Source organism: Patagioenas fasciata, chromosome 19, assembly GCF_037038585.1.
Source record: "Patagioenas fasciata isolate bPatFas1 chromosome 19, bPatFas1.hap1, whole genome shotgun sequence".
NCBI classification, from domain to species: Eukaryota; Metazoa; Chordata; class Aves; order Columbiformes; family Columbidae; genus Patagioenas; species Patagioenas fasciata.
In genome coordinates this window covers 9,618,377-9,646,203 of record NC_092538.1, presented here as the reverse complement: position 1 = coordinate 9,646,203, position 27,827 = coordinate 9,618,377, and the positions used below count along the sequence as shown (strand labels likewise).

The 27,827-nt window shown below is 50.6% G+C and overlaps 1 protein-coding gene across 1 annotated transcript; it reads right to left on the bottom strand.

The window, feature by feature from the left end:
* Window positions 1-154: 154 nt before the first annotated feature.
* Window positions 155-26,038, bottom strand: CPD (carboxypeptidase D). Its single transcript, XM_065852845.2, has 21 exons — window positions 25,334-26,038; window positions 22,587-22,834; window positions 15,156-15,298; window positions 14,545-14,714; window positions 13,582-13,949; window positions 13,281-13,472; window positions 12,232-12,399; window positions 10,967-11,076; window positions 10,665-10,767; window positions 10,052-10,194; window positions 9,237-9,406; window positions 8,347-8,658; window positions 6,900-7,095; window positions 6,483-6,618; window positions 5,573-5,722; window positions 5,070-5,165; window positions 4,914-4,978; window positions 4,631-4,762; window positions 4,073-4,258; window positions 3,661-3,760; window positions 155-3,016 (listed from the first exon to the last, which is right to left on the bottom strand). The coding sequence occupies exons 1-21, from the start codon at window positions 26,005-26,007 to the stop codon at window positions 2,790-2,792; spliced, it is 4,089 nt and encodes a 1,362-aa protein (XP_065708917.1). The 5' UTR covers window positions 26,008-26,038; the 3' UTR covers window positions 155-2,789.
* Between the last annotated feature and the right edge of the window lie 1,789 nt (window positions 26,039-27,827).

Here is a 27,827-nt window from a genome sequence, read left to right as displayed (position 1 = left end):
GTCTTCCTGCAAGCACCGGTGCCTCACGGGACGGGCGGCCCTCCCGCCGCAGCGCCCCCCGGCGGTTCAGCGGCCCCGCGCCCCCGGTCCCGAGGCCCCTCCCCGCAGCCCCGAGCCCCAATCGCCCGCTGGAGGAAGGACGAGACACGCCAGGTGGACATCAAAATAGTTTTATACAGATTATTGGATCTCGGTATACAGGTAAAAAACAGAGGCCGGCTGAGGGCAGAGCCTCCCGCCGCCCCGTCCCGCCGCCAGGAGATTCAAGTCCCTTTTAAAAATGTACATTTGAAGGCACAGTGCACGGACCGACACGCTCCGGGAACAAGCACCCGCAGGGGACCGGCTCCTTGCCAGAACCGGGACAGGAGCGCCTGCGCATGGACGGATGGACAGGCAGACAAAGGACAAGGGGAGGCTGTTTCTGCCTTCGGGACACCGGCGACAAACGGCCCCGGCGCTAATGGAGCGAGAGCCAGACACCCCAGTGGGTCCTGCTCGTAGAAAAGTCTCACACACTTGCAAAACATCTCAAATCCACTCACTTTAAAAAGATGCGGCTACTCCACACTAATTGCAAAATGCACTCGCAGAGGGAAAGGGCCGATTCCTAACGAGATCTATTGCTAGTGGGACAAAGCAAGGCCAGCCCGGTCCATCACCTGCTGCCAGGATGAACGAAGCCCAGAGCCCCAAGAGCTGTTTGCAAACTCAACTTTAATATAAACCCCAAGATGTGTGTCTTGTTAGAGCCCTCAGAAGCAGGAAAAGTTCAGAGATTAGGGCACAGCCTCACCTCCCTGTTCTCAGCACACCTCCCCAACCAGATCTTACGTTTTTTGCAATATAATTTCCTGTGGAAGAGGGAGTACGGTGTACTGGTGTGTAAGGGTTATCTTTGTCCCTCCAAATAGCTGCACAAATTCAGCTGAGACGATGAGCACGGCAGCACAGCCACAGGGATGTTTGGGAATGGCATCTACCCCACGCAGAGGTGAGGAACAGCTCCTGCCCCGGGTGCCATGGCCCGAGAGCTGTCAACGGGGGAACCTGCTGTGCTTTTCCCCGAGAGGAGACCAGGTCAGAGCCCGGCAGCACAGACCCCGCCAGACGTTTGGCTGCAAACACTGCCCAGAGACACCACACGCAGGTTTCACTCGTTCATCTCCCAGGGCTGCTGGAGAACAGATCAGCTCAGGGCAAACGAGATCCCCAAGACATTGCTGCACCAGGCTCCAGGTCAGTGGGGCAAGAATTCAAAAAGAAAATGAGCAGCAAGAAAATAAGTGCCTATTCTAACCCCAGCCTTCTGCCCAGAGCACACAGGTATGTCAGAGATGCATATAGAGGCTTTAGAAATGAAACGTTTCAGCCATTCTTCCCTTCTGGACACCCACACCAAACTAATGTGTCTTGGGGACACACGCTGTGGCTCCTCTCTCCACCCTTCTGCTATGAAACAGAATTTGGCTGCTTTTCCCTTCTCTTTCAGCACAGCGGTTCAGCCTTTCCTCACGCCTTGCCCGGCCCCAGCAGCAGTGGACACAATCGCAGACACACAAGCAGGTGGAGCTCTTGCTACAGACTTCAGCGATACTGCAGTAGCAGAGCAGAGCCAAGCCAGCAGGCTGTTTTGCTGCCCACCATCACCAGAGCTTGACGAAAGGGGTGTTTCCAAAGTGCTCTGATCACTAAATAGTATGAGGTGGACAATGGCAAATAGTGCGGCTTTTCTTCAAAATTTAAGACTGAAGTTGGGCCATGGATACTCCTATGACCTCTCCCTGCAGCTCCAATAATGCTCAAATAAAAAGCAGTGGTCAGATTTCACTGTTTCCTCCTGAATAGTGGTGGACTAGAGGAAATTTTATCAGGTGGAGTCTGGTTGCTTTTCTATAGTATCCACCACAGCCAGTCTATCCATTTGCTGAGAACAACCTTTGGCTGGTGTTCCAGACATTCTGCTGTTTTAACACTAACATGAGACCCCAAACACCAGGTCTACTACACAAATGAGAAGCAACTCGGGGTGATGGGGATAAAGTTTGTTTTCTTCCCCAGAAGTCAGGAACAGCACTACTGCAGAGCTGGCAAGCAACTGAACTTTGTCAAGAGTTTGCCAAAGCTCTGACATTCACTCCTCTCTCCAGCTCACATCAAGAATGGATGCATTCTCCCCCAGCTTTCAGGACACCAAGTCACTGCCTGGAACTAGCAACACAGCAGATGTGCTCCACAACCACTGCAGATCAGAGCAGGCCACAGCATCTCATGGTGGGGAAAAGCTCCAAGGGAGCAGCTGAGAACCAAGTACCAGTCTTTACCCGAGGGCTGCTCTGCAGAACGTGGAGTCAAGTGAAGGATCTGGCTTCCCCCAAGCACAGAGTGGAAAACACAAAATCAAAACAGGTAGAGAAGCTGCTTTGGAGTGTTGTAACTATGACCCCATGCAGGTCTTGGGGCACTTCCCCACCATCTGCTCACTGTGGTGAGATGCTGGGGAAGTGCAAGGAACTCTGCTGGCCACCCTGTTAAGTTGCCTTTCAAACAATGTCATGTGAACCTCCAGATCTTGACTCAAAAAATGTAACAAGCCCTGTTCTTAGCCCAAACCCAGCCTCCAGCTCCCACTGATTTGCACATCAACAGGAACGGCAAACAGTAGAGGGAAGTCGGGAGCTGCCACCCACACCTCTGGAGGACAAGCTAATGCTTCAGAACTGAACCACAGGGATCGCCCTCCACCACTGGGTCTGGTCCATGGGAACCTCCTGTCCTGCCTGGAGGTGTCAGTGTTTGCTGGAGTACAATGTTTCCTCCTCAGTGTCCGTTTCATCCTGGAATTCATGGCTCAGGAGGGATTTCTTTGAGCTGGTGGACATCATGCGGATTTCGTCCTCATAATCGTCGTGATGCTGCCGGAGGCGGTGGAAACCATCCTTGTGTCTGTTGGACTTAATTGAGCAGACACACCAGATGATACAGGCGGTGAGGACCAGAGCAGACATACTTGCACCTACCAGAAAGAAGACATTACAGTTAATGCCATGTTCCCAAAACCCAGAGACTTGGGCTTGCCACCACTCGCTTCCCTTCTACAGTCACAACCACTTTCCTCACTTCACTGTGACCCTGCTCCCTCCTCCTAGGCCACAGAAAACACACCATGCAAGAGACCTGCTCCCAGAGCAGCGCTGCACTGGCTTTATTTTCTGTGCTCACAGCCTATGATAGCAGCACTGAGCTCCTCTGCAGACTACTGGGTATAAACTCTACCCTCTCCAGGAACAGCCATCTCAACACAAAAAATATACAAGTCTTAATGCTTAACTGGTGCCACACCACCCAAAAGAAACCTTGGGGAAGAAGCAAGATCTCCCAGGTCCCAGCTCTATGCACAAACAGGCTCTTCCCATTGCAGGCATCTCAACGTCCCTTCTGGAACCTTCAGACCCCTGCAACACTCTCTGCTTCCTCCCTCCCACCTGCCAGCCCAGCATCACCACATCCACGGGCTGTTGGACCAGTTTGCAAGGCCAATCATGCGTTCAACCATCTCTTGCTTTCCTCTTGAAGACCTCACGCTACTTTTCCAGTTTGGTGAAGAGTGATTGTCAGTGTGAACCAGTGCAGAAAGCCAAGCTCCAAGTGTCACTTTACCTGCAACAGTTACAACCAGCTCCCTTGGCAGCCCAAATATCCTGTTTTCCGTGTCAAATACAATGAACACAGAGCTGGGCGCATCATGACGTACCAAGACCTGCAGAAAGATATGAGAGCTCAGGTTGTCTCAAAGCTTAGACCTCTGTTAAGTGTCCAGACAAGGGAGGTACTTGCTGAGCAGGGCAGGACCACCAAGACAAGCGCAATGGAAAGAAAAGCTACTGCCTGAAACAACCCTGCCATCCTGGGAAATTCTTCTCCTTGCATTATGTTAATATAATGGCAGAAAACAACTACTTTGAGCACATAATTGGCAGCTAAACACAGACAACAAGGCAGAGCCTAAACTGGAGATGCTTTTATATGACAGGGAATGGGCTGAAGATCCCAAATATAGACATTAATATACCTTGACGTGCTTCTGCTGGTACCCGTCGGCTATGGCGTTGATGTTATGCAAACCTGGAGCCACCAGCACATGGAAATAGCCGCCTTCTTTAGTGTAGACCCTCAAACCGTCATTAAGAACAATGGTGGCTTTAGAAATTGCCTTGCCACTCTTGTCTTGGACAAACCCATGGACTCCCTTATGAACCTGAAATAAAGTATTTCAAACACTTCACGTTCAGATCCAAGCACATTTGTAACAAAATAGGATAATCCTCCCCTCAGAACACAGCCCATTCTCCATCCCCCACAATAAATAAAAGCGCACAATACTGCAAGGACTGCTCAGCCCACCAAAAGAGCCAAAACAGAGCAGATGTTTAACTCTCATGTCAACACATTTCCTGGTCACTTGCTGCCTTTGTTCAAGCCATTCCTCCTGCAGTCTAAATTTTGACCATCTGTAATTACAGAGCACCAATAAAACCACAAAGACTCTCTGTACCGCTCTCTTCCTCTCCCCCTCCCCACCACCTCCACTCCTTGCCAGGATCTCCTCCCACGGACCCAGGGCGCTCACCTCCACCAGCATGCTGAGGAGGGATTTCCTGTGCTCTGCCCACAGGCTGGGAAGCTGCCCCGCGCTCGGGAAGTAACAGCAGCTGGTATAAACAGTGATCTCAGGACAATGACCAAACGTAACGCTGAAGTCCTGCAAAAAAACCCCGAAACCACAGTTACAATAAAATAAGTGGTATTTAGAAAGTTTTGCAAAGTGCAGCTGGAAGTGGGGAAGTGTTGTCCAGACATCAGAACAAATATGCTTTTTAATGCTTGTTTAGTAGAGATGGAAAACCTTGTACCTTCATACTTCCCAGGTGACTGTGCCATTCGGAGCCCTGGATCACACCACCAGGAATAGTTTCATCTGTGAGAGCAAGAACAGAGCTGTCAGACGGATCGGCTCTAGCAGAGTCCAGCACAAGCTCACAGGGGTTAAAGGATTCAATCAAACATACCTGACTTGTTTGGACAGCCTGGCTGGCCCAAATGCATCAGCGGATGGTTGTTTGCATACTGAGATGCCAAATGCTTCAGTGTTTCTTTGTTCTCCACTATAAAGAGAAACGTGAGACTCTGAGATTGCAACTCTTGTTCACTGGGGAGGCAGATTCCCATTCTAACCCCATTCTAACCAGTGACACACATTGTTTCAGAGGCATTCCAGATTTCCTCTGACACTGAGGGGTGGTATCAAAAGCAGACTGTAGACCGGCTTTGACAGAGGAAAGGTTGAAATACTGTTGTAGGGACAGAAATTGTTCTGATCTGTGGCTGAATCCTGTGAGGTTTTATAGCTTTATTTATAGACTGTCAACTCCACATACGAAGGGCTGAACACAAAAGGAGGCTACAGAACACCACCAGTGCAAGAAACTCTTACACCATGTGGTCAAATGAACTTCTGCAGAGACAGCCTGAGGTAATGGTGTGTGCAGGGCCCTGGAGGAGCTGGTCATACCTGTCTGCTCCGGTTTGTCATACGGGTAAGTGACAAGCAGGGATCCTCCATCTAGTGCAACGGAGAGGCTGAAATCCTGCTTCAATATCAAGTTCTCTATGATGGCTTTGGTCTCAGGCTCTCGTGTCCCCGAGTACCGGGAGTAATTGCCTGTAAATCAGAACAACAAATAGAAAAGGGAAGTACATTCTTTGTTTATGTCTGAAATTAAGTCTGCTGCATGTATTGAAAGGTACTTGTTAGATCTCAGCAGATGCACCTGACCACCTAGTCCACACTGCCCATGGGGTGAATTCATCTGCTAAACTAAACAAACATGACACATCACTGTTTGCCCAAGCTATTTATTTTTGTGATGCAGAGGGTATTTCGTGCGGTTTTGCTCTCTCAATGGCACTGAACCGACATTTTCTTAAGAAAGCACTTGGGATGATCCCAGCCCAACCTGGTCAGAGAGAACACTGTGCGCAGGAAGGGTGAGCACAGCACTGATACAGTGCTATGAATACAGCAAGCACTTACATGGAAACCAGAAAAGCATTAAAAAAAGGAGACTGTTTCTGGGGAGAATGAACAGAAGGCATTTTTCAGAAATGAGGGGTTGAAATAAATCAGTTATCAGGAAAAATACATTAGGCCTTGTCCGACCTCTGGACTATTCCTAAAGAACACTGCTTTGTCTTTTCCTTGCAGATAAAGAGACGGCAAATTACCATCTGTAAGTTAGATCCAAGCTTTGGAAGCTTCCCAGCAGCTGTGCTGCCTGGGCTCTAGGACAGGAGTGCTGCTCTCTTTACTGGTAGCCCTGTAACCAAACAACTATACCCAACCCTAGAGCAGCTCACAGGAGAGTTCTACAGCAGCATTTCTACAGGGACGCTACACACCACTTTGCTTTAGTTTGCTTTACTTGGGAAGTCTGTGTCGAGATCTCTGCCGTGAGCGTTAGTCTGGCCTATCTTCGACGTGCAGCCTCTCTCCTGTGCTACCTCACGTCCGTCTGGATTCAGGGAAGGCACAATCACGATCCGAGTTCGGTCAATCAGCTGCAGAAAAGGAGGAGAAACAGTACATGAAGTGCAATTAGTAGGGTTCGTTTTCTGTACATTTCATTTGCCTGGATCTCATCCTAGGAGCTGCTGCTTATATTGGTATCAGCAGCCAGAGGTTCCCACCAGCCCATGGGTTTCACAACACCTCCCCATTACATGTGTGATTACCGCAACCCACAAGGCACTGTTAACAAAACAAGTCTCTCCCAGTGAGCACTGACTTCTCAAGATATAACTGGAGGGCTCCAAGATGGTCCCTCGCATTGGCTTCTCACCTTTGTAACAGCAGCGTTCTTCTTGTAGTTCATGCAAAGGAATTCTGCCAGTGCCAGGAGCAGCTCCGTACCAACGGGAGCATTTCCGTGAATACCGGCAACGAAGCGGATCTTTGGCTCCTCAGGCTCAGACTGATTTGGTTTGTTGGAGATTTCGAGGGACCAGATCTGACGGAACTCGACGCTCTGACCCAAACTGCCAAGAGATAAGAAATCACAGCATTAGCTCGGGAACTGAGCAGCATCCCCAGCCCAGCCTCGTGGAGAAATCACAGTGTGCAAAAGAACCGCTGCCTGCCTCCATGAGGCTACAAACACACATTGCACACAGAACACAACCTCACCATGGGATACCTGCAGCAGCACTGAACCACATCCACTAAGAACATCAGTTTGAACACAAGCATCTGCGCAAGAATCTATCTAGCTCAAATGTACAGGTTGTCCAATGCTTTGTATATCTCTATATAGCCTATAACATCACCATAAACGTGGAACTGCTAAATGCCTTTGTGCTTCCGATGAGCTTTTTATTTGGTTGGTGGTTTTTTGCTGGTTGGTGGTTTGTTTTGGTTTTGTTGTTTTGTTTTCCTTCAGAGCCAGGTACATCTGGACATCAAATTAATTTATAAAGCACTCAGTTTGGGGGACAAAAGCAGGCCTGTTTCCAGTAACGCAGAAGTTGTTGCTACAGTCGCATCGTTAAGTTAGCAAACTGAAGGCAAGCAAAGCAGGGAACACAATCCAGGCTGATGCAACTGGAGGGACAATAGAGGCTACAGATCAGAAAAGCAGCCTTGGCACCAGCAGGGACAGCACATGAGCATGTTGTGCCTGGTAACAACAAGCAAATGAGGTCCTGGGACAAAGAGATTTGTGCTTTATAAAGTTGAGAGAGGATAAGTGTGACCGGTCACAAAAGAAAGCAGAGGACTGCAGACAGCTGGTCTCCTGCATGGGGGGCAGAGACCTTGGCTCAGGTCAAGCTAATGCAATGTGTCTCCCACTATTGAATTAAAATCTTAAGGCAGACAATCAAAAAAGGCCATTTGAGATGTGCAAGTCAAATCTGATCACTTGCTGGGGACTCTTTAGCAGATTGGATGTCAGAAAGGACGTGGAAAAGGGAGGAAACAGTATGGAACAAGAGGTATTTGCAGAAACTTGGGACAACAATGTCAGTGCCAGGCTCCCCTGCGGAACCAACAGCACCCCAGGTTTAAGCCAGTAAAACGATGTCTCAGGAAAAAGCACACGGATGGATCTGCGAGTGCCTGCTCTGCCACCATGCCCTTGTACATGGGGCTCCATCAAACTTGGGTTCACAGGGAAGGGGAGGAACACACTCCCCATCTCTGCTCTATGTTGACTGCTCCTTATTTCACTGCCTCCCCACCACGGGCTGCTGCTTGGGGAGGAGCTGAGCTCTGCTGCTTTGAGTTTTCACCTGGTGAGATTGGTGATGAGGGGGTAGTTCAGATAGAGGGCTCGGAGGAACTCGGAGAGGTCCTTGTAGGGGCGGTATCGGTAAGGAGGGACATCCCCCGAGGAGGTGAGCAGGAGGTGCTCCAGGCCGTTCTCAGCAGACAGGTCTTTGATTAGGGTCTCAAACTCCTTCTCGTTGGGGTCGCTGGTGTCTGGTGTGTTCAAGACTGGTATCTTCCCCTCCTGCACTTTGATGTCTGTCCGTGAAAGAGTGAAGTTGACTTGCACCCCACCTTTGCTGCCAACTTCCACCGTCTTAGTGACTGGATCATACCTACCCAGGGAAGAGAAGGCACAAGGAGACGTCAGGGGTTCAAGACCTCACACAACAAGCCACCCCCCCTTCCTGACTAGATGCTTGTGTGGGACTGCTACTGCTCCCCCCAAAAGCACAAAGCATAAAAACAAAGAGCAGGAACATTTCTAAGGGACATGGGAATGGAAGGAGGACCAGGAGCAGCCCAGGGCCCAACATGGTGTCGAGCTGATTTTGGCTCAGGTGTTGCAGGGTTACGTGGCAGACTGGCAGGACTGCTTTAACCCAAAGGTTTTGGCAGTGGTTGAAGTGATGAGGTCATTTCTGCGAGCAGCTGCCTGCAAGAGAATTTCCCCTAAACACACTAAGTTATCAACTCCTTCCCCATCTGCAAACAAGAGAAGATTTGGATTGTACCCCAGCACCAGGTGAGCTGTCTTGGACATCAGGGTAGCATCACATTGCTGCCTTTGCCCAGGCCAGAGGGCAAGAAGACCACCCACACCTGCATCTGCTGCAGGCAGAGGCGATGGGACTACTCCTGACTGGGAAGTCACTCATGCAGCTGTTAGCTCCTCGTGCCGTGGCTCGCTCACCCTCGGGCAGACGCTGTGATTTTGTACGTCCCCTGGACCAAGAGGCGCCAGAAGTCTCCATCTTTGTACGTGGTCACCGGGTGGTCGATCTCGGCAACGCTGATGGTGGCGTTCAGAATGCCTCTTCCGTCTGTGGCGTCCAGCACAAATCCCCAGACACCGCGGTGAACCTGAGCACAGAGCCGGAGCCCTACTGAGCACCAGCCCGTGCTCATCTTCCCACCCCACACATCGCTGTGGGGTCACTGACACCCACATCCCACCAGCTCCCAGCCCAGGACATTCAGCATTCCCAGAGGAGCAACACGTTCCAAAAGGCTTCAAGGTTAGACTCACCAGCAGCTGGCGTGGACAAAGAGCACCTGCTGAGTACAATAAGCAATTGTTTGCCTCAGGGTGCCACCACATCGCTCTCCACTCCACACCTTTGTTTGCATGGCCCAGATGCACAACGCAACCACCAGCCCCCACTCAGATGGGGACAGTGCAAAAAGGCCACCCCAGGCAAGGGAAAACCAAGGTAGTGGGAAATGAAAAACCCACACCTCCATCACCCGGCTGCTGTTTGCATAGAATCATAGAATGTCCTGAGTTGGAAGGGACCCACAAGGATCAGTGAGTCATAGATTTTTGGTGTGTTGAGGAGGAGGGGAGTTGAGACATGTTCCAATGGGGATGGTTTCTGTGGAACAGGTACCAAGCCTGGCCAGGAAGCAGCACTTGCTTCAGCACATAGATTAACCTGTTCGTTCTCGTACATCTAACACAAACCCCAGGGGCAGCTCGCACAATATTTTGGGGTCAAAGTGTCTCACCTGCTTCATGAATTGGAGGAGAGATCGGCGGTTCTGCTCCCAGTACTTTGGCAGGTCCTCAGCTTTTGGATATTTCACGCAGCCCAACTCAATGGTCACTTCAAAGCAGTTTGTATGTAAGTAATTCCAGTCTTGCATCCCACCTACAACAGGAATGTAAGAAACGTTATGACAAGGTCTCCTGAAGGCAATTGTACTACCGCTTAAAACCAAAAAGTATATATCAGATTGAGAAAGATGAAGTACAAACTACAGTATGCATTTTATAGCTGAAGAGAGCAGGCTTTTACACAGGGCAAGACTCAGTCTTCAAAGGGATGCCAGAATAGTAGACAAATAACCATCCTTCTTGTAAATACCTTTCATGCTAGTATACTGCTGTAAAATTTCAGGAAACCATTTTGCTAATAGCCAGAAAAACTACATTATAAATTCCTTCCCTCAGGAATAACTTTATCTGGGTGCATTATTTCAGGGATTATAAAAGAAACCTAAGCTGCAGTAACCTGGGTTGACCAATGCAGAGTTTGTGACTGATCAGACTAAATTCTTTAAGCTGCACATGCATTAACTTGGAGAACAAACACTGCAAAAGATTTAAGGTCTACTTTACCTGGAACATTGTACCAGTGAGCCCCATTAGTGATGCCATGGGGGAAGTACTCGGTGGGGTACATATCCTTACAAGGGCTTCCCTGATACATCTTTCTGTTTTCCTAAAAAACAAGATGCAACACACGAAGCTGAGTCTCTGCACTTGACAGTCACTGGCACTTTTGTTCTAACATTAATCACACGTTTGGGGTTACCAAACACAGAGGTTCACGTGGGCACACAGCGCCCACACCTTCGAGGGTCCCGACGCCATCAGGAGTGAACCCAGCAGGATGTGCCCATTTCCCGTTACAGTTTTACCTTGGAGTAGGAAAGTGCCAGCTGCTGAAACACAGCATCATCTGGGGATCTACTGTATACGGCTACTCCTTGTTCATCATCATCAAAAGGGTAATTAACCACCAGAGAACCTGCAGGGGAAACAAGCTTTGACTTGTACTTGCATGCTTTCCAAGTGATCTCTCAGCCTAATAGGGGAAGATTTTCCTTTTCTCCCAAGAATGCCAAGTGTTGTCTTTCTCAAGACTTGGCATTAAACAAAGCATTATGCCCAGTGGCTAGAAGAGACAACAAAAGCACAGGAAGAGATAAGGCCCCACCCAGTTGGGAAGGTGAACACAAGCCACCACACATCAAAGGTTTGGCTCTTACAAAGAGGAGGGATGAGCACAACCTTGTAATCGCTTTCACAGAGGACAGAAAGCAAGGGGAGCAATTTCCTACAACATGCATAGTGCCCTTGGCCCAACTGCTGTAGTTTTTCAGCCTTCTGGAGTTTATTGCAAGCTCTGACAGATTATAACGTCTCTGGCTTCCTGATGCTTTCCCTAAGCAAGTTGTACTAATAGCATCCTGGAACCCCAGTCACCAGCGCCACTGGAGCCCGGCCAGCTCCCTCGTACCCACACACAGCACTTCTACAAAATTAAACACACACAAAGCAACCACCTGCAAGCTACCACAGCTACCAGGCAGCAGACAAACTGTCTAGGGAATGAGCTGTAATACAGAGACTTAATTTAGATCACTCCAAAAAGATAATTAAATTACAGCAAATTTCATAGTTCCGCCATGCAGTTTGAAGCAGGGAACCCTCAGGATTATATCTAATTCCCTTCATTTTATAAATACTACAAAGACTCCAGCAGCCACAGCGCTGCACACATTCCCAGACCCAGCTGCTGACACAATTCATTCCCATCTCCCAACAGGCAACAAGCCAACTACTCCCCAACGCATGTACTCCCTTCAGAGAAGTGGTTGTGATCCTCCCAGAAACCTCTTACACACCCTACAAATGAGCTTGGGGACACACTTTTCAACTTTTGTTTCCAGCTTCTGATCAGTCTTCCAGCAGCACGAACAAAAGGTTTGGTTTACTCATTGTGCCCTTTGGAAATGGCTTTACCCCCGTTACAGGAACCTGGCCATTCCGCAGCAATGCCGGGGCAGAGAGCTCTGTGAGAGCTCCTCAGTTCACGTCTGGAACACCGTGGAGATGGTCCTGCAAACTCCCACCCCTCGAACCTCGGTGCAAAGGAAAGAGCTCGGTCTGGCTGCCGTACCTCCGTGCAGGTTTGCGGAGAGCACAAACGGGTACGTCTTCAACCAGGTCATGACAGCAAGAGTTTCTGGCTGTGGAGGGTCTACCACATGGAAGAACTGATCTGGGAAGTTCCGATTCAGGTCGTAGTTGTTGCTGTTGTTTCTGCCAACAGTACCTCCTCTGTCTCCTGAAAATTAAACACAAGTTTAAGCTTGAGCCCTGTGCGAGTTCCCACTTAAGAGGATGAAGCCCCTGCACTGAACTACAGAGCTTACAACTATCAATTAATGGAAGAGAGCAGAAAGCACAACAGTGCTGGTTTCCTACAGGGGACACCCACACTGCTCTGTGCCCAGAGATGTTCGAGGGCCCTTTCAGCGGCTGTTTGCACAGGTTCTCAGTGCCAGTCAGACCACAACTCGCAGAAAGGCAGCGAACCGTGAACAATCCCAGCAGCCGGATGTCACAACCGCAGAAACCTCAGAGCTCCCCTTCTCAAACCAGCCAGACAAGTTCTTTGTTAAACCCAAGCAAGAGCTCTGCTTCCAGAAAATCGTTCCGGACAGACTCTGCCCTGCCAATCTGCAAGAGCCACGCGGTTTTAAGGACTTCCCTGAAGGATGTTTTTGCCAATTTCAACATCATGATAAAAGTCTATATTATCCTTGGACAAGCGCTCTGCAGACAGCCTGGCTCCCACATCACATGTTATTAAGAGCATGGACCAAAGCACAACAAGTATGAGCTGTGTCAAAGGAATGTCTTTTTTTTAAAATAAGCCTTTGGATAGCCACAAACCATAAGGGGACCCACACAGGGGCAGCATATAGCGCTGCTGAAGTGCCAGAGCTCTTTCAAGAGCTTCAAGCATCAGTTGGCTGCCTGCACCATGCGATGCGGCGTCTGCCAACTCATGCCATAGCACACAAACCTTTTTGCCAGCCTCCCAGTGTCAAGAGCGACTCTGCTCCAGCAAAGCTTCCAGATTTCTCAGAGAGGTGCCCTGAACCCAAAGGCTTGTTCTCAGAGCTAGAAACCCCACAGATGTTTCAGCACAGACAGCAATACCTTCCTGGGACTTCTCATAGCCATCGGGGTTCATGGATGGCATGATGTGGATCCGTGTGCTCTGGACCAGGTCGGTCACCTCAGGGTCTGTGCCAAAGTTCTTGCAGAGGTACTCAATGAGGTTCAGGAGAAGTTCTCGCCCCACAACTTCATTCCCATGCATGTTACCGATGTACTTGAACTCTGGCTCACCTGCAGACACATGGCCACACCAGAGAGGCAATTATAAACACTACATTAAAGCTTGGAGACATCTCAGTACCCTGAGCGTTACTCTCTCAGGCAGCATTTCCCACATTACCTGGTTCATGGTTGCCAGGGTTGTCTGAGATCTCCATGACATAGAGCTCACGCAGCTCCACCGACTTGCCCACAGAGTAGAGCCGGGTTATGTTGGGGTACTCGCTGGCGTATCGCCGCAGAAAGATCTCCATGTCTGAGAAGTGATGGTGGCGGAAGTCCACAGGTTGGACGGGTTGATGGAGAGAGGTTGGGCTTGGGGGTTCTGCGGGCACAGGGGTGGGGGTGACGGTAGAGACAGGAGCAGGCGTTGCTGTGAACTGTGTGACGTTAAGGCCTAGTGGCATGACAACTGGCTGCAAGGAGAAATCCACTTCTGTTGCAGCTCCTTCCTTCACCTCGATGTTCTCTTTAGTCACTGGTGTGTAACTGTGAAAAAAAAACAAGTTGTTTTAGCAAGGAGCCTCTGCAGAACAGACACCAAAACTCCCTGCAGCCTCTACACCACTCCAGCCTACCCCTCCCAGCCCAAACGTACTGGGATATCAATGACTATGTGAGAGATGCACCAGTGAACAAGTTGACTGGACTCATCCCAGTGCCCCCAGACCCAACTGGGCTGCTGTCCTTGCTCTGTCACAGAGGCAAATGCTCCTGCTTACAGCAGAAGAAGCCACAGTGTAACACAGGGCTGGCCTAGGGGCAAGCTCCACGTTCACACCCAGACTTGAGACAACACAAACTCTGACCGAGGTGACTCTACTCCACTGCCTTCCTTTGTCCAAGAAGATGTAGGTTGATACAAGCAATCAAAGGTGACAGAAATGCTGTGCATCCACCAGCACCCTGCTGCAGCAGGGCACGGGGTGAACAAACACAGTTGCAGCTCTAAGCTGGAGTCCTTTACTGCTGCAGCTTCCAGACAAGCCCCTTAAATACACAACAAGATGGTTTGGGGAAAGAAATCAAGTGAAGGAACATGAGCGGTTGGCAGTATGGACACAGGCTGCCCCAGAGACATTACCCCATTACAACTGCGGTCACGTTGTAGGTCCCAGGCACAAGCAGTCGGTGGTAATCCCCAAATTTCCCTGCTGTGATGTTATGAGCAATACCAGCAACAACAATGGTCGCATTCTCCAGGCCATCTCCAGTGACTGCATCCCTCACAAAGCCTTTCACACCGATGTGGACCTGAGGAAAACAATGCAAGAGATTGGCTGAAGACACTGTCACCTACTCAACTCATACATGGGAGACAGCCTGGCAGAGGACTCTGCAAGCCAAGGTCTCAGCAATGTTGATGCTTTTGAAGGTTCACAGCATGGAGGACACACAGGTACGCTGCATCACTCGGTGAGAACTGCACTGATCGGTCTCTCTGTTTAACACCGCACCCCACGAGGCCCCTCTGAGCGGAGTTCCGCTGTCGTGGAGGATGTGGGAACTGTGGCGAAACCACAGAGATACACAGCAGCTTTGTAGCCACAGACCTCTGCACGGCAACGGCAGCAGTTGTGTCACCACACGCAGCAAACAAAGCCACAGGAGCAGCTGAACGTGGTGCTCTCAGCCCACCGTGGACACGCGGGTTTTACAGCCACTGCCCCCACACCCCGTCACAGCCCAAACCACCTTCTCGATGAAAGCAAGGAGAGACTCCCGGTTGTTCTCCCACTCCTGCTGAAGCTCGGAGGTCGGTGGATATTTGCAGCAGGACAGCTCCAACGTGATCTCAAAGCAGTTGGCCCACACGTAGTTGTAATCCTGCATCCCCCCTGAGAAAACAAGGCAGAGACATGTCTTAAGAGCAACACACAGACATCCCGCTATGCGATGCACATTTTTCCCTGTCCTTCAGCCCTCCTGGCATGTCACCACGATGCTGTCCTAGCTCCTGAGTGAACAACCTGAGGAGAAAAGTCAGATCAGATTGCGGTGAGCACCGGTGCTGGGGGAAACCGAGCTCTGTTTCTCCCAGTAACCAGCACGCTGGGTCGCTCAAATCAGCCACAGGCAGCTCAGAGATGACAGTCCCTTTTGTCTCACTGCTCTGCCAGCTGAACTCGGCAGCACAGCACTTGGAAATCCATAAGGGTTCATCTCACTGGGAAGACATTTTCCAGACACTACAAATCCAGGGGGCCAGGGCAGGCACACTGGAGTTTGAACATTACTGCTGCCAAGTCCTTTTGCTGTGCACTCCAAGCCACCTTTAGATTTGTGAGGTTTTTTCTGCAAGAGACATTAATCTACCCAAAATGAGCTTCAAGCCTCAGACACAAAGGAACACAGCAGACTATCAAGCTGGGAGGTGGCAGCTTGAATCTGCATGTCGAAAGTTTCAAGGACCACACAGCTGTTCTCCCAAAAACCCTCAGCAAAACTCAAGGCCAATGCTTCCCATTCTCTGCACCCTCAGGCTGCTCCTTTCCTCCAACTCCTTATCTGAAAGTCTCAATTTGCTTTAGAGCAGAAAGTCTGGCAAGATCTGATATGGTGACAGCATGCAAAGAGCTGCAGCAAGTCCAAGTCACCTTCAGGAAACTCTCCTCGGATCTGGGAGGGCAGTGACACCTCCCTCACTGCTGAGGACTCCTGTGACCCCATCGCAGCCACGTCCCACAAGAGAACAGGACACAGATCTGTCCACCTGGGAAACCTGCTCTTTTCCCTGAGCCCTGCAGCCAAGTCACCAGCCAAGTCCCACATTTCCTCTTTAAGGCAGGAGTCTCAATTAATTTAAGGATGTTGCAGCACCTGGGGACAGCTTGCTAGCTTAGCATTAAACCAACCAACCCTCCATGAGCACCACAAAACAGGATTGCACACAGTTATTTCCCAGCATTAAGCTCATCTTGCCATTCTTCAGAGAAACCACAGGCACTGCTATGGAACAAAAATGTCACCTTGTTCCAGCAAGTGTCCTGACCCCATTTGCTGAAGTTTACGTCCAACCCTCAGCAAGCAAACCTGTTTCTCAAACAGGAATGAATAATGTACCAGCAGGATGTGAGCTCTGCAGGTATCAACACTCAGGATCTGGAGCTCAGACTCCAGCATGCTGCTGAAGACTGCAAATGTTCAGCCCTCTAAACATTCACGGGAGTCTTCAATAGTAAAAAGGACATTCCAAAACCACCACAAGTCTGCGAAACAGGTTTGGGAGTCACCCTGACATATCCCACCACATGACTGTAGCCAGATGTCATGGCCACATGAGAGGATCGTTCCCACCACCACCAGCAAATCAGGCTGCTGTGTCAGTATGGAAAATGTACCACAATAAGTTTTATGCATACTGATGGTATCTTTTGGGTTACACAACCTTATTCAGTTACAACCTGGACAGACGGGTGTGCCACGGCCTTGGCCACCACTTCCCAACCTGCACAGCAGCACCTGAGACCACTCGGCCCAAAGACTGAACAACTGCCACCAGTGTCACCCAGACACTGGGCACAGGCAGGGGGTCCCTCCTGGATGAGCTCGGCAGCCCCATGAGGCAAATCCGCTCCCTGGCATTTGCAGCGGCTGTGTTAATGCACAGCCAGGAAAAGCTATCAGCAGCGCTTCGACAAGCAGAGGAGTCTTTAACCAATGTGGTGGCTGTGAGCATTCACCGTCCTGGGATCGCTGCTCTGAATTTAGTAGCCCCACCACACCGGGGTAACGTGGAAATGGACTGACAGCATAACGTAGGATTTAGAACAGACCCCTGGGAATGTATGTGGGATGGTACCACATCAAAGACGTCCCAGTTCCTCTCAATTCTTCCGGGAGCCTCCTGCCAAGGGAACATGAAGCTTTTGTTGTGATGAATCAAACGTCACTTGCCACCAGAAAGAGCATTGCAGCTTGTGCACGGGCTGCGATCAAAACAGGAAAGAGACCTTTCTGTCCAGCACAAGGAGCCAAAAAGCATTTGAGGGCTTTAAAACTCTCCAACTCTGTTCAAGAGGTTAGAGGAACAAGGCCTGCAAATCTGATACATACTCGGTTTTATTCAGCTCCTGTTACCAGGCTCAGAAAAATAACCCACAGCGGGCTGCTCTCTCACCAGTAAACACCAGGCAGAGTGAAACAATTTGCCAGCCTATAACCATCTGTTCATAGCAGGACGCTAATGCATTTGAAAACACCCATACGTAAACCGGAGCCATTATGAAGCATATTTAGTGCTTCATCTGCCACTCAAGGAAATTTAGGACAGATGCTCACCCATAATAGAGCAGCAACGGACTAAATCAGAGCTTGCTACATCAATTTTGGTAAAACTGTCTCTTTGAGAAAGTAGTCCATTGCATGATTGAAAACTCAGATTCTATCCGCTGCACATATTTGGCCTTCACACGGCCCCACTGCAGAGCAGGACAGTTATTTTTACAGCATATGGAATTACATATTTTTCCATATACCATCTGCACAGCCTCTCCTGGCTGTGCAGAAGATCTGGAGGTGTAAAGAGAGACTTACAGGCAGCCTACCCTTAGCAGAGCAATATCTTCAAGGAGCAGAGCAGATAAAGCACACCCAAGGCAGAGGACTGTCAGACTACAGTGCTTCTACTCTACCTGTCTGTTTGGGTAATATCTGGGATAACTTGCAGGATTTATTCCAGCATTTTTTTAATCACAGGGTGTCTTTCAGCCCGCACTGTTAAAGCTTCATTCTTCCAACGAAGCATCACATCTATTTTACCGGTGAGGAAAGCAATGCAAAAGTGAGCAGCCTACAGCCACAGCAAGTCAGTCCCCAGCTTGCAGCAGGTCACAAAAATGCTCAGAACAAATCTCCCTCTTGCTCCATCCCACTCCTTGAGCGTCGGGACTGCACTTTGGGCAAGGATCCCGGAGCTCTTGCAGCACAAGTGCTGCAGAGTTTCAGGCGGACGAGCCTCCCGCTGCTCCCCGCCAGGCTCCACGGCAGGCAGAGAACGCAGCTCTCTAGAGTCAAGCCTGGGGATCCAGATACCATAAATAGAGCACATGCCAAGAGAGGCCTTCCAGGCCAGCCAGGAATATTTTCAAACTGCATTCTGCAGAAACCTTTTCAATTCCAGCTCTCACTGGAGCAGACATTAGGAGATAAGAGACCTGCAGCTAAGTTAAAGCAGAGAAACGGTCCTGTCTGCTCTGCAGAGGGAGCAGACAGCACAAAGCAAGCTAGAGACGTGATTAAATACGTGGCACAAGTGGCTTATTCTGTGGACAGAACCGATTGTCTCGTAGCATGAGACCAGGGTGAGCACCAGCAGCAGCCAGAGAATGTTTTGGTCCATTAATCTGCACTCAATAAAACTCAGAGGAGGTGAGGTTTCATGCTCCAGCTCCCAGAGCTGCAGCGCACAGCCCTGCAGCCTTCTCGGGGCGATAAGAAGAGGGCAGGGTGGCCCCAGGAGCTGCACCACCACCCAGCAGTTCACATTAGGTGTGAAAAGAAGCATCAGACCCTCGAACCATCAAGCCAATACTGTTCGCAAGAAGACAGAAAAATCTGCAACCAGAATTTCACACAAACACAAAAGGGCAGCAAACTGTGCATATCCCAGAAAGACAGAGCTGAAAACTTGTACCAGAGCTCTCACTGTGCAATCTCCTGCTGCCATGCCCAGGAAGCAGAAGCCACCCCAGCGATGCCATGAGCACCCGCTGTTCTCAGCACTCATTTTAACCGCTCTGAGTCTGATGCCACTGAAAGCTGTTCGGCAGCTCAGTGTGGTCAGTAACCACAGTTAAAACACCCTAGTAAGCACACACGTAACATAAATCCACTTTCAACCTGAGAAGCACCTTCCGATTGACACCAGAAACACCTCAAACACTTGGACATCACAGTCAAACCAGTAAGGAAAAGAACTTTTAGTAAGGGATTGCAAATAACAACAAGACTGTCCAAGGCTGCCCACAACATACCCTGTTGTACATTATGTTGAATTCAACTTCCGAATTTGTCTCTTTACAAAACAAAGGCAAGCGTGTCCTTCCCACAGGTAAGGCTTAAACAGTGTCTTAACTGCTTTCCAGGCATCACCTGGACCATACACCAGCCCAGACTTGCACGTATTTTCTTGATCTGAACCAGTCACTTGGTAGTTAAAACCCCAAGAGGTTAAAAAGGAAGGAAGAGTAAGAGCATGCACACCAGAGATAGCCTCTAAAAAGCATCCCCATCACAGCTGTGCTTATCTATAGCAGCTGGAATAAAGAAGCCAAATTCAGCCATCTGGCGGAGATCCATCTTCCCCTGCACACATTTGACCTTAACAATTACCACAGTGGTTTGTACTTGCCACCTCGGTTTGACACACGTAAGAGTTTGTTTGCAAACTCAAATCAAAGTTAATGGGGTCTGGCACCAGGATAAACCTGAACTGGTAACTCCAGGACAATGAGGCCGTTTGCTTTCCAGCATGTTTGATTTCACATGATAAAATGTGGCAGGAAAATTCCCACCTGTTGAGACATCATGTTCTCAGTTCTTTGTTTTTCCTGGCTTTACTTCACATGCAGCCTTCACGGTCTCTCCTGGCACAACCTGATCAACAGGTCACAAGCACACGTCCTGCACCGTTCACAGAACCGTGTGCTCTCGTTCTCTGGAGCCCAGCCCGGAGCTCCCACAGGGTACTGGGGTTTCCCCAGCCCCATTTTACCACACATTTAAATTCTGCAATCACTGGGAAAGGTCTCCCGGTCCGAGAACAAACCTCAGCAGATCTTGGCGCAGAGCTGAGCGATCCAGATGACTCAATACAGCCATCCTGATGGTTTTGCTGCTTCTGTCATACGCAGAATACAATTGACTCCCCTTCATCCACCACTAAAAACTAATGTTAACACCTAAAACCCCAACGGGACACAGTAACTTCATGCAGAATCAACATACACATGCACTGGCCTCAGCGATATCTGTTAGTTCACCCATGCCCTTCCCGCAAGTAACGCTCTATGTGAACTCCTCAGCGCTGGAGGTGCTCCAAGGGCTGCCATCATCCTCCACGTGTGCAACTTCAACAGCAATAAGATATAAATTACCACTTTGGGGAAAAAACACACAGGTGTGCCAGCCTCAGCAATGCTCCATTCTGAGGGCCGGTGTCAGTGGGTGCTCCCTATGAACCTGCCTCCGAATCGCCCAGAGCCCTCAGCGCTGAGCCCAAGATCGTGGCTTGTCACAGAAGCTGGAGGCTATTGCACATAAGATAAACCACAGCGATAGCAGCACCGAGCAAACTGGTTTTCATTTCACACCTCGCTGTTTCCTGTGAAAGGAAAGTAGGTGAAACCTCTGCTCTGCTCACTGGCAAGGCAAAGGTGACCCCAAAGGCCACTAGCCAGGTCTCACATCCTCGCAGGAGGATGAAGAAGTTAATGCTGCAGCAAAAAATGCATCTCCCTGCGGGCAGGGGAACACAGGTCCAAAGCTCTGGAACCACCTTCCCTTCAAAGCACTCATCCCACTTCTTTACGAGGCCAGAAAACCTTAGAGCTGCAGCTGACAAACCTCCCGGCTGACATGTTTGCCGGTAACAACTGCCACCAGAACACGGCAGCACAGATCATCCAGGATATCCTGTTCCCTCACAAACAAATTCACCAGACTACACAAACTTTTCTCCTGCTGGACTTTTCATAGCAGCAGAGTGAACCTTGAGCCAGCAAACACCAGGGCTGGTGCGCTCGGCAGGGCGGAGGGAAGGACACAGCTGCTAAAGAAAGAGATAAAACCCACATCTTGTTTAAACACGGCATCTTATTTGACCAGTGAAATCCTGGGGAATGATTCAGCCACCGCTGAAATCGAGACTTCCTCCTCCAGCACCGAAGTGATGTGTTCAGGCCCAATAATGGATCTCTCTCCCTCATTCCCAAGCAAGGTGGATGCAGGGTTAAGAAAGGAGGCAGACCTGAAGCCTTTGTTTTGGAAAGACACTTTGTTATTAGAATTTGTTAAGTAGTAAGCTCTCAAAGATAAACAACATTGGATGGCACCGCTTGCTCAGCACATCATCCCTCAGCCCTAGCACAAGGGAAAGCAGAGCAAACCAAAGCAACTTCTCCGCAGCATTTATGCAAGGTTTTGGTTGTGTCCTCACCGCAGAAGTTTCTGCGCTGTCTGGCGAGGCCACGGTTGTACAACATCCGCTGAGGGGGCACGGCCGTGGCGTAACTTCTTCTAATGACACGGCCAAGATTTCTCTTCCCGCCAGCCCACAGTGTCTTTTCCACAAGAGCATCTCATCACATAAACTGTCATTTAAATCCCATTTTCAGCAAAACCAACGCACACAGAGCAGCCCACTGCGCGGCTGAGCCAAGCCAGACACCTTCACATAAACAGAGTGGGGGCACTGGGCGGTAATTTGCTTATATTTAGATCACCTCCAAAGCAGCTGCCTGATAGAGGGAATGGGAGCTCTACTAGAAGCCCCAGCAGACCGAACTTTGGATCCCTTCTAGATCCTGCTGCACTGGCGGATGAGAACGGGCCGTGCTGGTTGTTGCCATCTGCACAGGTCTAACAGCAGAGCAGCCAGCTTCCCCAGCAAGGGCAGCTAAGTTAGCTCAGAGCATGCATTTAAATCATTTCACGTAGTTTTACAGCAGGCTATTCTATAATCAGTTACAAATTTACAAGTTTGGAGGTTAAAAAACCTCATAGAATATTAGAATTAGTTTAATACCTTTACCAATAGTTTCCTCTTTCCTGGATCAAAATCTAATAACTGTCTGGAGACCCAATAACAATTCATCTGGCAAATGAACCCTCCCGCACACAGGGTAACTCTCCATCATCTAACAAGGTCAGGAAGAGCCCTCCAGTCTGCTGTGATCTCTTCCCTATGAACATCTCCCAAGCTGTGATTCATCAGGCACTTACTGGTGTGCCTGTGATGCCGCTTTCCTTCATTTGAAGCTGCTAGAACACATTCAAAGCTAAAAATATCACTTCACCCACCGTCCTTTCCTCTGTGATAATCACCACAGGTTTGGATGTCAACCTCCCAGGGGGAACAAGAAGCTGTCAGACACTCTGTTAGAGCAATTCGCCACCACAACTTACCTTCTACATCATACCACTGGGCCCCGTTTGTGATACCATCTTGGAAGGTCTCTCCCTCCTCGCCAGGGCAATTGGGTTTGCCAGTTCTCATGATGGGGTGATGTGACGCATAAGCTTTGGCCAAATATTTGAACACTTCGTCATCAGCTGATTTACTGTAGACTCCTGTGGGCTTGTGTGTGGGAGAGTCATCATAGGGATAGCTTGCAACTACTGAGCCACCATGCAGATTGCCAGAGAGCAGAAACCTGAGGTTGGAAAGGAGAAGAAAAGGGGGAAAAAAAAGGGTCATACTGGAACAATTGCAACAGGAAGTCAGCTACAGCCATCCAACCAGTTATTCTGCTGCCTTCCCACCCAAAATGTGTTCTGAGCAGCCTCCAAACTCTATTTGGATCAACGAAGCAAAATGTGTGCACTGAACAAGCTGCCCAGCAGTAACGTGGTTTTGGAAGAGGAAACAATCAGACCCTGCTCCACCAGCCTGTGGAGCTGCAACTACAGCAAGGCTACTTAACAGATACACACTTGTCTGACACCAAGTAGGCTACTGTTGGACAAAAAGACACGCTGTCCTGGGAGACACATCCCCTCGTATTAACACCAACCTCTGACACAGTGAGCAGGACTGTCAGTGGGTCTGAACAGCATCCAAGGGGGAGCACAGTGGGAAGTCAGCAGATTTTTGCAATAAACCAACTCTCAGGATGGGTTTATTCTCCCCCCAAACTGACATCTGGCATTAATGGTGATGTAGCAAGTTTCATGCTGCAGACTAAGATAAAATCCTCAAATGTGATGACAGACAAGCAGAGGCCTGTGCATAAAGCGATGTACACGGCTCTTCGTCAAGCTCTGAGCAACACTTGGTATGTACAACAGAACTGACTTGCAAAAATTAAATCTGGATGTGGGACAGAGCAGTTAAAAAGCCAAGTCAGAAAATATAGCACGGCATGCCCTACATCACACTTTAATTTGATCACAGGCAGCATAAGCATTTCAATGAATTCCAAAGGTAATTGTCTCTGCTCTTCCTCTTTTCATCAAATACAGCACTGAGAGGAAAAATTGCTCTCCTCCCTCAGTCAAACAGGATTTAGTTTCCGAGCAGAGGTAATGTGACCAATACTTTTGCCTTGCTTAAAATAGCACACACAAATTGCATTACACTCACTATCTCTTCTTTTAATCAAACAGTTGTGTTTACCCATCCATTTTTCTAACAGTGGCTATGTTAGCCTAACAATTGTACCAGCATTAACTGGTGCTGCCAGGCAGAGGCATGCACAGAGCACCATGTTCTTCCCATTTCACCCTGGCTCACACGCAAAGCCCACCTCAAACACTTGCAAAAAATAAAAAGCACAAGGAATTTTCAAAATGATATTAAGAATGTGCAAGAATTCCCCTAGCAACCAATTTTGAGCTGAACCAAGTCAGGAGGGATTTTGGTGCAAACCGTTGCATCAGAGTTGTCCTAAACTATTCTGAGGACAAGCAATGACTGGTGCAGTTCATGAAATTCCTCTAGAGCAATAATCCCTACAGCCACCATCGTCCACCAAATTTTAGTAGTTTGTCCAAGCAAATTTTGTTCCCTGAAACTGAGCAAACATTAGGCAAATTTGAACATTGTGTGTGATGGTTGGATCCAACCAACAGCCCCACAGCGCACTGTGGCCACCAGCCATCCCTTATGCGTTTCTCTCTCTATCCCCAGTTTGGGAGAAGGGCCACAGTTCAGTGTGTTGCTCATATCCGATCAGACTTTACACTCTGGATTTCTCTGCACAACTTCACATGGCTGTTTGTGTTGACCTTACTGGTTTGGACCTTCCACAGTTGTCTAAAGAAGAACACACAGCAAATGAAGAGAAAATGCCCAGCATGGCCACTGCGATTTCTAGGGCTGTCCCAGGGTCACAAAGCGGGGCTGGGCTCCACAGACACCGTCTCCCCTTCCGGGCTGCCCCACTCCGGTCACAGCAGCTTCCCACCGTTCTGCCCTTGGATGGTGAGAGCTGAAGGCCCGGTCCTGCATGCTTCAACAGCACAGAAGGGGAAAAGTGCCGCAGGAGCAGGCCCTGTATTTGGAAACGCTGCTGCACAGACCATTATTGCTAAATCCAGGGAACTTTCCATGAAACACAAAGATGGGGGAAGCCCTGTACAAGACAAATCTCTGTTAATGTGTTTGTACACAGACCAACTATACACTTAACCCCAAATATTTCAAGCATCCCGCAGCTCATGGTGAAAGCATTATCAGCCCCAAGGGCAAGACCCACAGACGAGCTCAAGATGAAGTGGACGAGCAGAAGTTTCCAGCTGCGGGCTCCCAGAGAAGGGAGACGCGCAGATGGCCACGGAGGCCAGGGTGCGTGCAGGGCACGGGTTGTGCCCAGTGGGGCTAGCGTGGCTCCCTGGCAAGTGCCCAGCAAACTGCAGCTACTGAACCGCTCTCCCGCACACACTGGCCAGCATCCGCGTTACAGCCCGGTCACTGGGTGCAGGGCTGTCCCTGGCTGTGATAAAGGGCCAACTCAGCACAGGAGGCAGGCTGGGGAGAAGCAAGGGGGGAAATGGCTTTCCCCCTTCCAGCCTGCTAGGAAGCACTAGGAAAGGCTGGGAACATGGTGAAGCTCCCAGGGAGCAGAACCGCGGGTCTCCCCTTTCCCGGAGCACGGGGCCGACCATGCCGGCCAGGGGGGAAGCGGACAGAGGCCGAGCCGGGCCGCACTCACTTGTTGCGGCGCATCCAGGCGATGAGGGCTCGCACCTCGGGCACGGGCTCCAGGTCGGGCTCGGATGCCTCGAACTGGTCGGGGAAGCTGCGGTTGAGGTCGCGGCCGCGGCTGTTCTCCCGGCCGCCCTCCGCGCCGTCCCCGCCGCCGCAGTCGCCTTCGCGGGCGCGTTCGAAGCCGTCGGGATTGAGGCTGGGCAGCAGGTAGAGGTCGGTGGTGTTGAGCAGGCGGCCGATGCGCTCCTCGCCGCTGGCCCAGCCCCGCACCAGCTCCTGCGCCAGGCGGAGCAGCAGCGGCCGCGCCAGCGGCTCGTCCCCGTGCATGTTCCCCACCAGCTTCACCTGCGGCCGGCCGGGCAGGGCCGCGCCGCCGGGCTCCTCGCCGGGCCGCTCCGGCTCCTGTCCCGCCGTCAGGCGCAGCACCCACAGGGGCCGCTTCTCCACCGACTCGCCGATGCTGAACAGTCGCGCCAGGCCCGGGGGGGCCGCAGCCGCCAGCGCCCGCAGCGCCTCGCCCAGCTCGGCCGAGTGCAGGTACCGCAGCGCCTCGCCGGGCGCCGCCGCTGCCGCCTCCGCCTTCTTGATGTGTGCGGCGCGGGCCGGGCCCAGCAGCAGCGCGCAGAGCAGCGGGAGCAGCAGCCCCCGCCGGCCCAGCCCCCGCGCCGCGCTCGCCATGGCCCCGCCGCACGCCCGGCCTCACCGCTCCACCGAGCCGCCGGGCAGCGGGAGGAGGCTGTGCCGCTCTCCCCGCCCACGAGTGGACGGTCCTTCCGCCGCCCGCCAATGAGCGACGGCCGGGGGGAACAAGCCGCTAGGGCGAGGCAGTGACTGACCAATGAGAAGCGGCAGGGGGAGCTACGTCGCGATGGGGCGGGGTCTAGGGAGCGCCGCGGCGCCCCCTGCCGGCCGCGCCCATTCCGTGGCCCGCGCTGCCCCTGGTCCCGCCGCCGCGGAGGGGGACGCGCACGGAGCGGGGTCGGGGGCGCTGGGGCCGAGCTGGGAGCGGGAGGAGGCGGCGAGAACCCACTTGTACTCTTTGAAGACGTGATCTTTTTTCATCCCTCGGAAGAAAGCGGCCTTTGGCTTTCGGCACTCGGTGTTTCCCTTCCTGAAAGCTCCGCAGGAGCACGGCAGGGGTCCATGGAGCCTGCCCACAGCGCTCACCAGTGCGGTGGATATGAATAATAACCCTAGCCTGAGTTATTGGATACAGAGGGCAAAGCCCAGCACATGGAGATGCTCCCCACACTTCAGAGGGGTGTCACAACATGCTGTTGCAGCAGCATCTTCTCCAAAAGATAAAGCCAAGGTGGAGAAACACCAAACATGACCACGGCTGGAGGCAGAAGGAGCGGGTGGCCTTTTGCCTTGGCGTGGTGGCAAGCTGCAGTTCACAGGGGCCAAAGTGCCGCTCCCAGTCCTCGCCTTCCTGGAGGGAAGCGCTTATGTCCTGCCCTGACTGCGCTACCAGCTCAGACTCCTCTGGGGAGTTAAAGACATTTTAACACTGCTGTTTTGTATTGCACATTGCTGTTCTGCAGAACTGTATGCCTGAGGAGATCTAGAACTAATACTTTGGGATTTCCTCCATTCAGATCTTTGCTAATTCCTTTTTTGAGGCAGGTGAGACGATAATGAACAGATTGCTCTGCAAAAAGTGTGTTACAGTCCATAGTGTTGACAGCCGCCATCTCGGACAGCGGGTCTTGTTGATTCCTGTTTGACTCGTCAGTAGTATCTGATGTGCACATCTGCTTCCCAGCTCTGGCATTTCCTGTGGGAGACACAAGCGCGTAAGGCTGGTTTTCAGGGGAACCGTCCGTGGAATGACTCCTTCATCTCACTGAATTCCGGGATCCTTTGCGTGAGGGATCTGATGATGCAAACTTTTGTGTAAGCTAAGCGTGGTACAGCATCAAGAGGGCTCTGAGGAAAAGCAGAGTAATTTGGCTTCTCTTTCTTGGGGCTCATCTGCACTGTGCAGTCATTAGGAGAGGAACAAGCAGGGAACAGGGATTATCCATCAAAAAGATGCCCCAGATCTAATTAAACTGGAAAAGCCAAAAGACCTTGGTCATCAAGACGTTCCTAAACCTAAAGGGAAAAGGAACATCAAGAGGGAATTTGGCTGTCCAGAAGTGATCACCGTGACATAGGTTTAAATCCTCAGTCTACAAATAAATTGCTCTGGATTTACACAGGGTAACTGAGCTCATTTCCCTTTTTAGCTGATAAAAGCCCTGTTGTCTGGAATTTCAACAAACCAATTGTAAAAGCAGCATGTGGCAGAAGGCTGATGAGTCATCCACTGATTTTCTCAGCAGCCAGTAACAACAAAACCTTCTCATTTCAATGGGCCAACCTGAAAGAGCTTTGCCTTCCGGACCCCTGGGTGAGCAAGGCTGTAGATTAGGGACGGCCAAGGCAAGAAGCCTCCTCCTCTTTTTCCTCCTCCTCCTCGGTTCTGCCCTGTTCCTGTGCTTGCTGAGACTGTA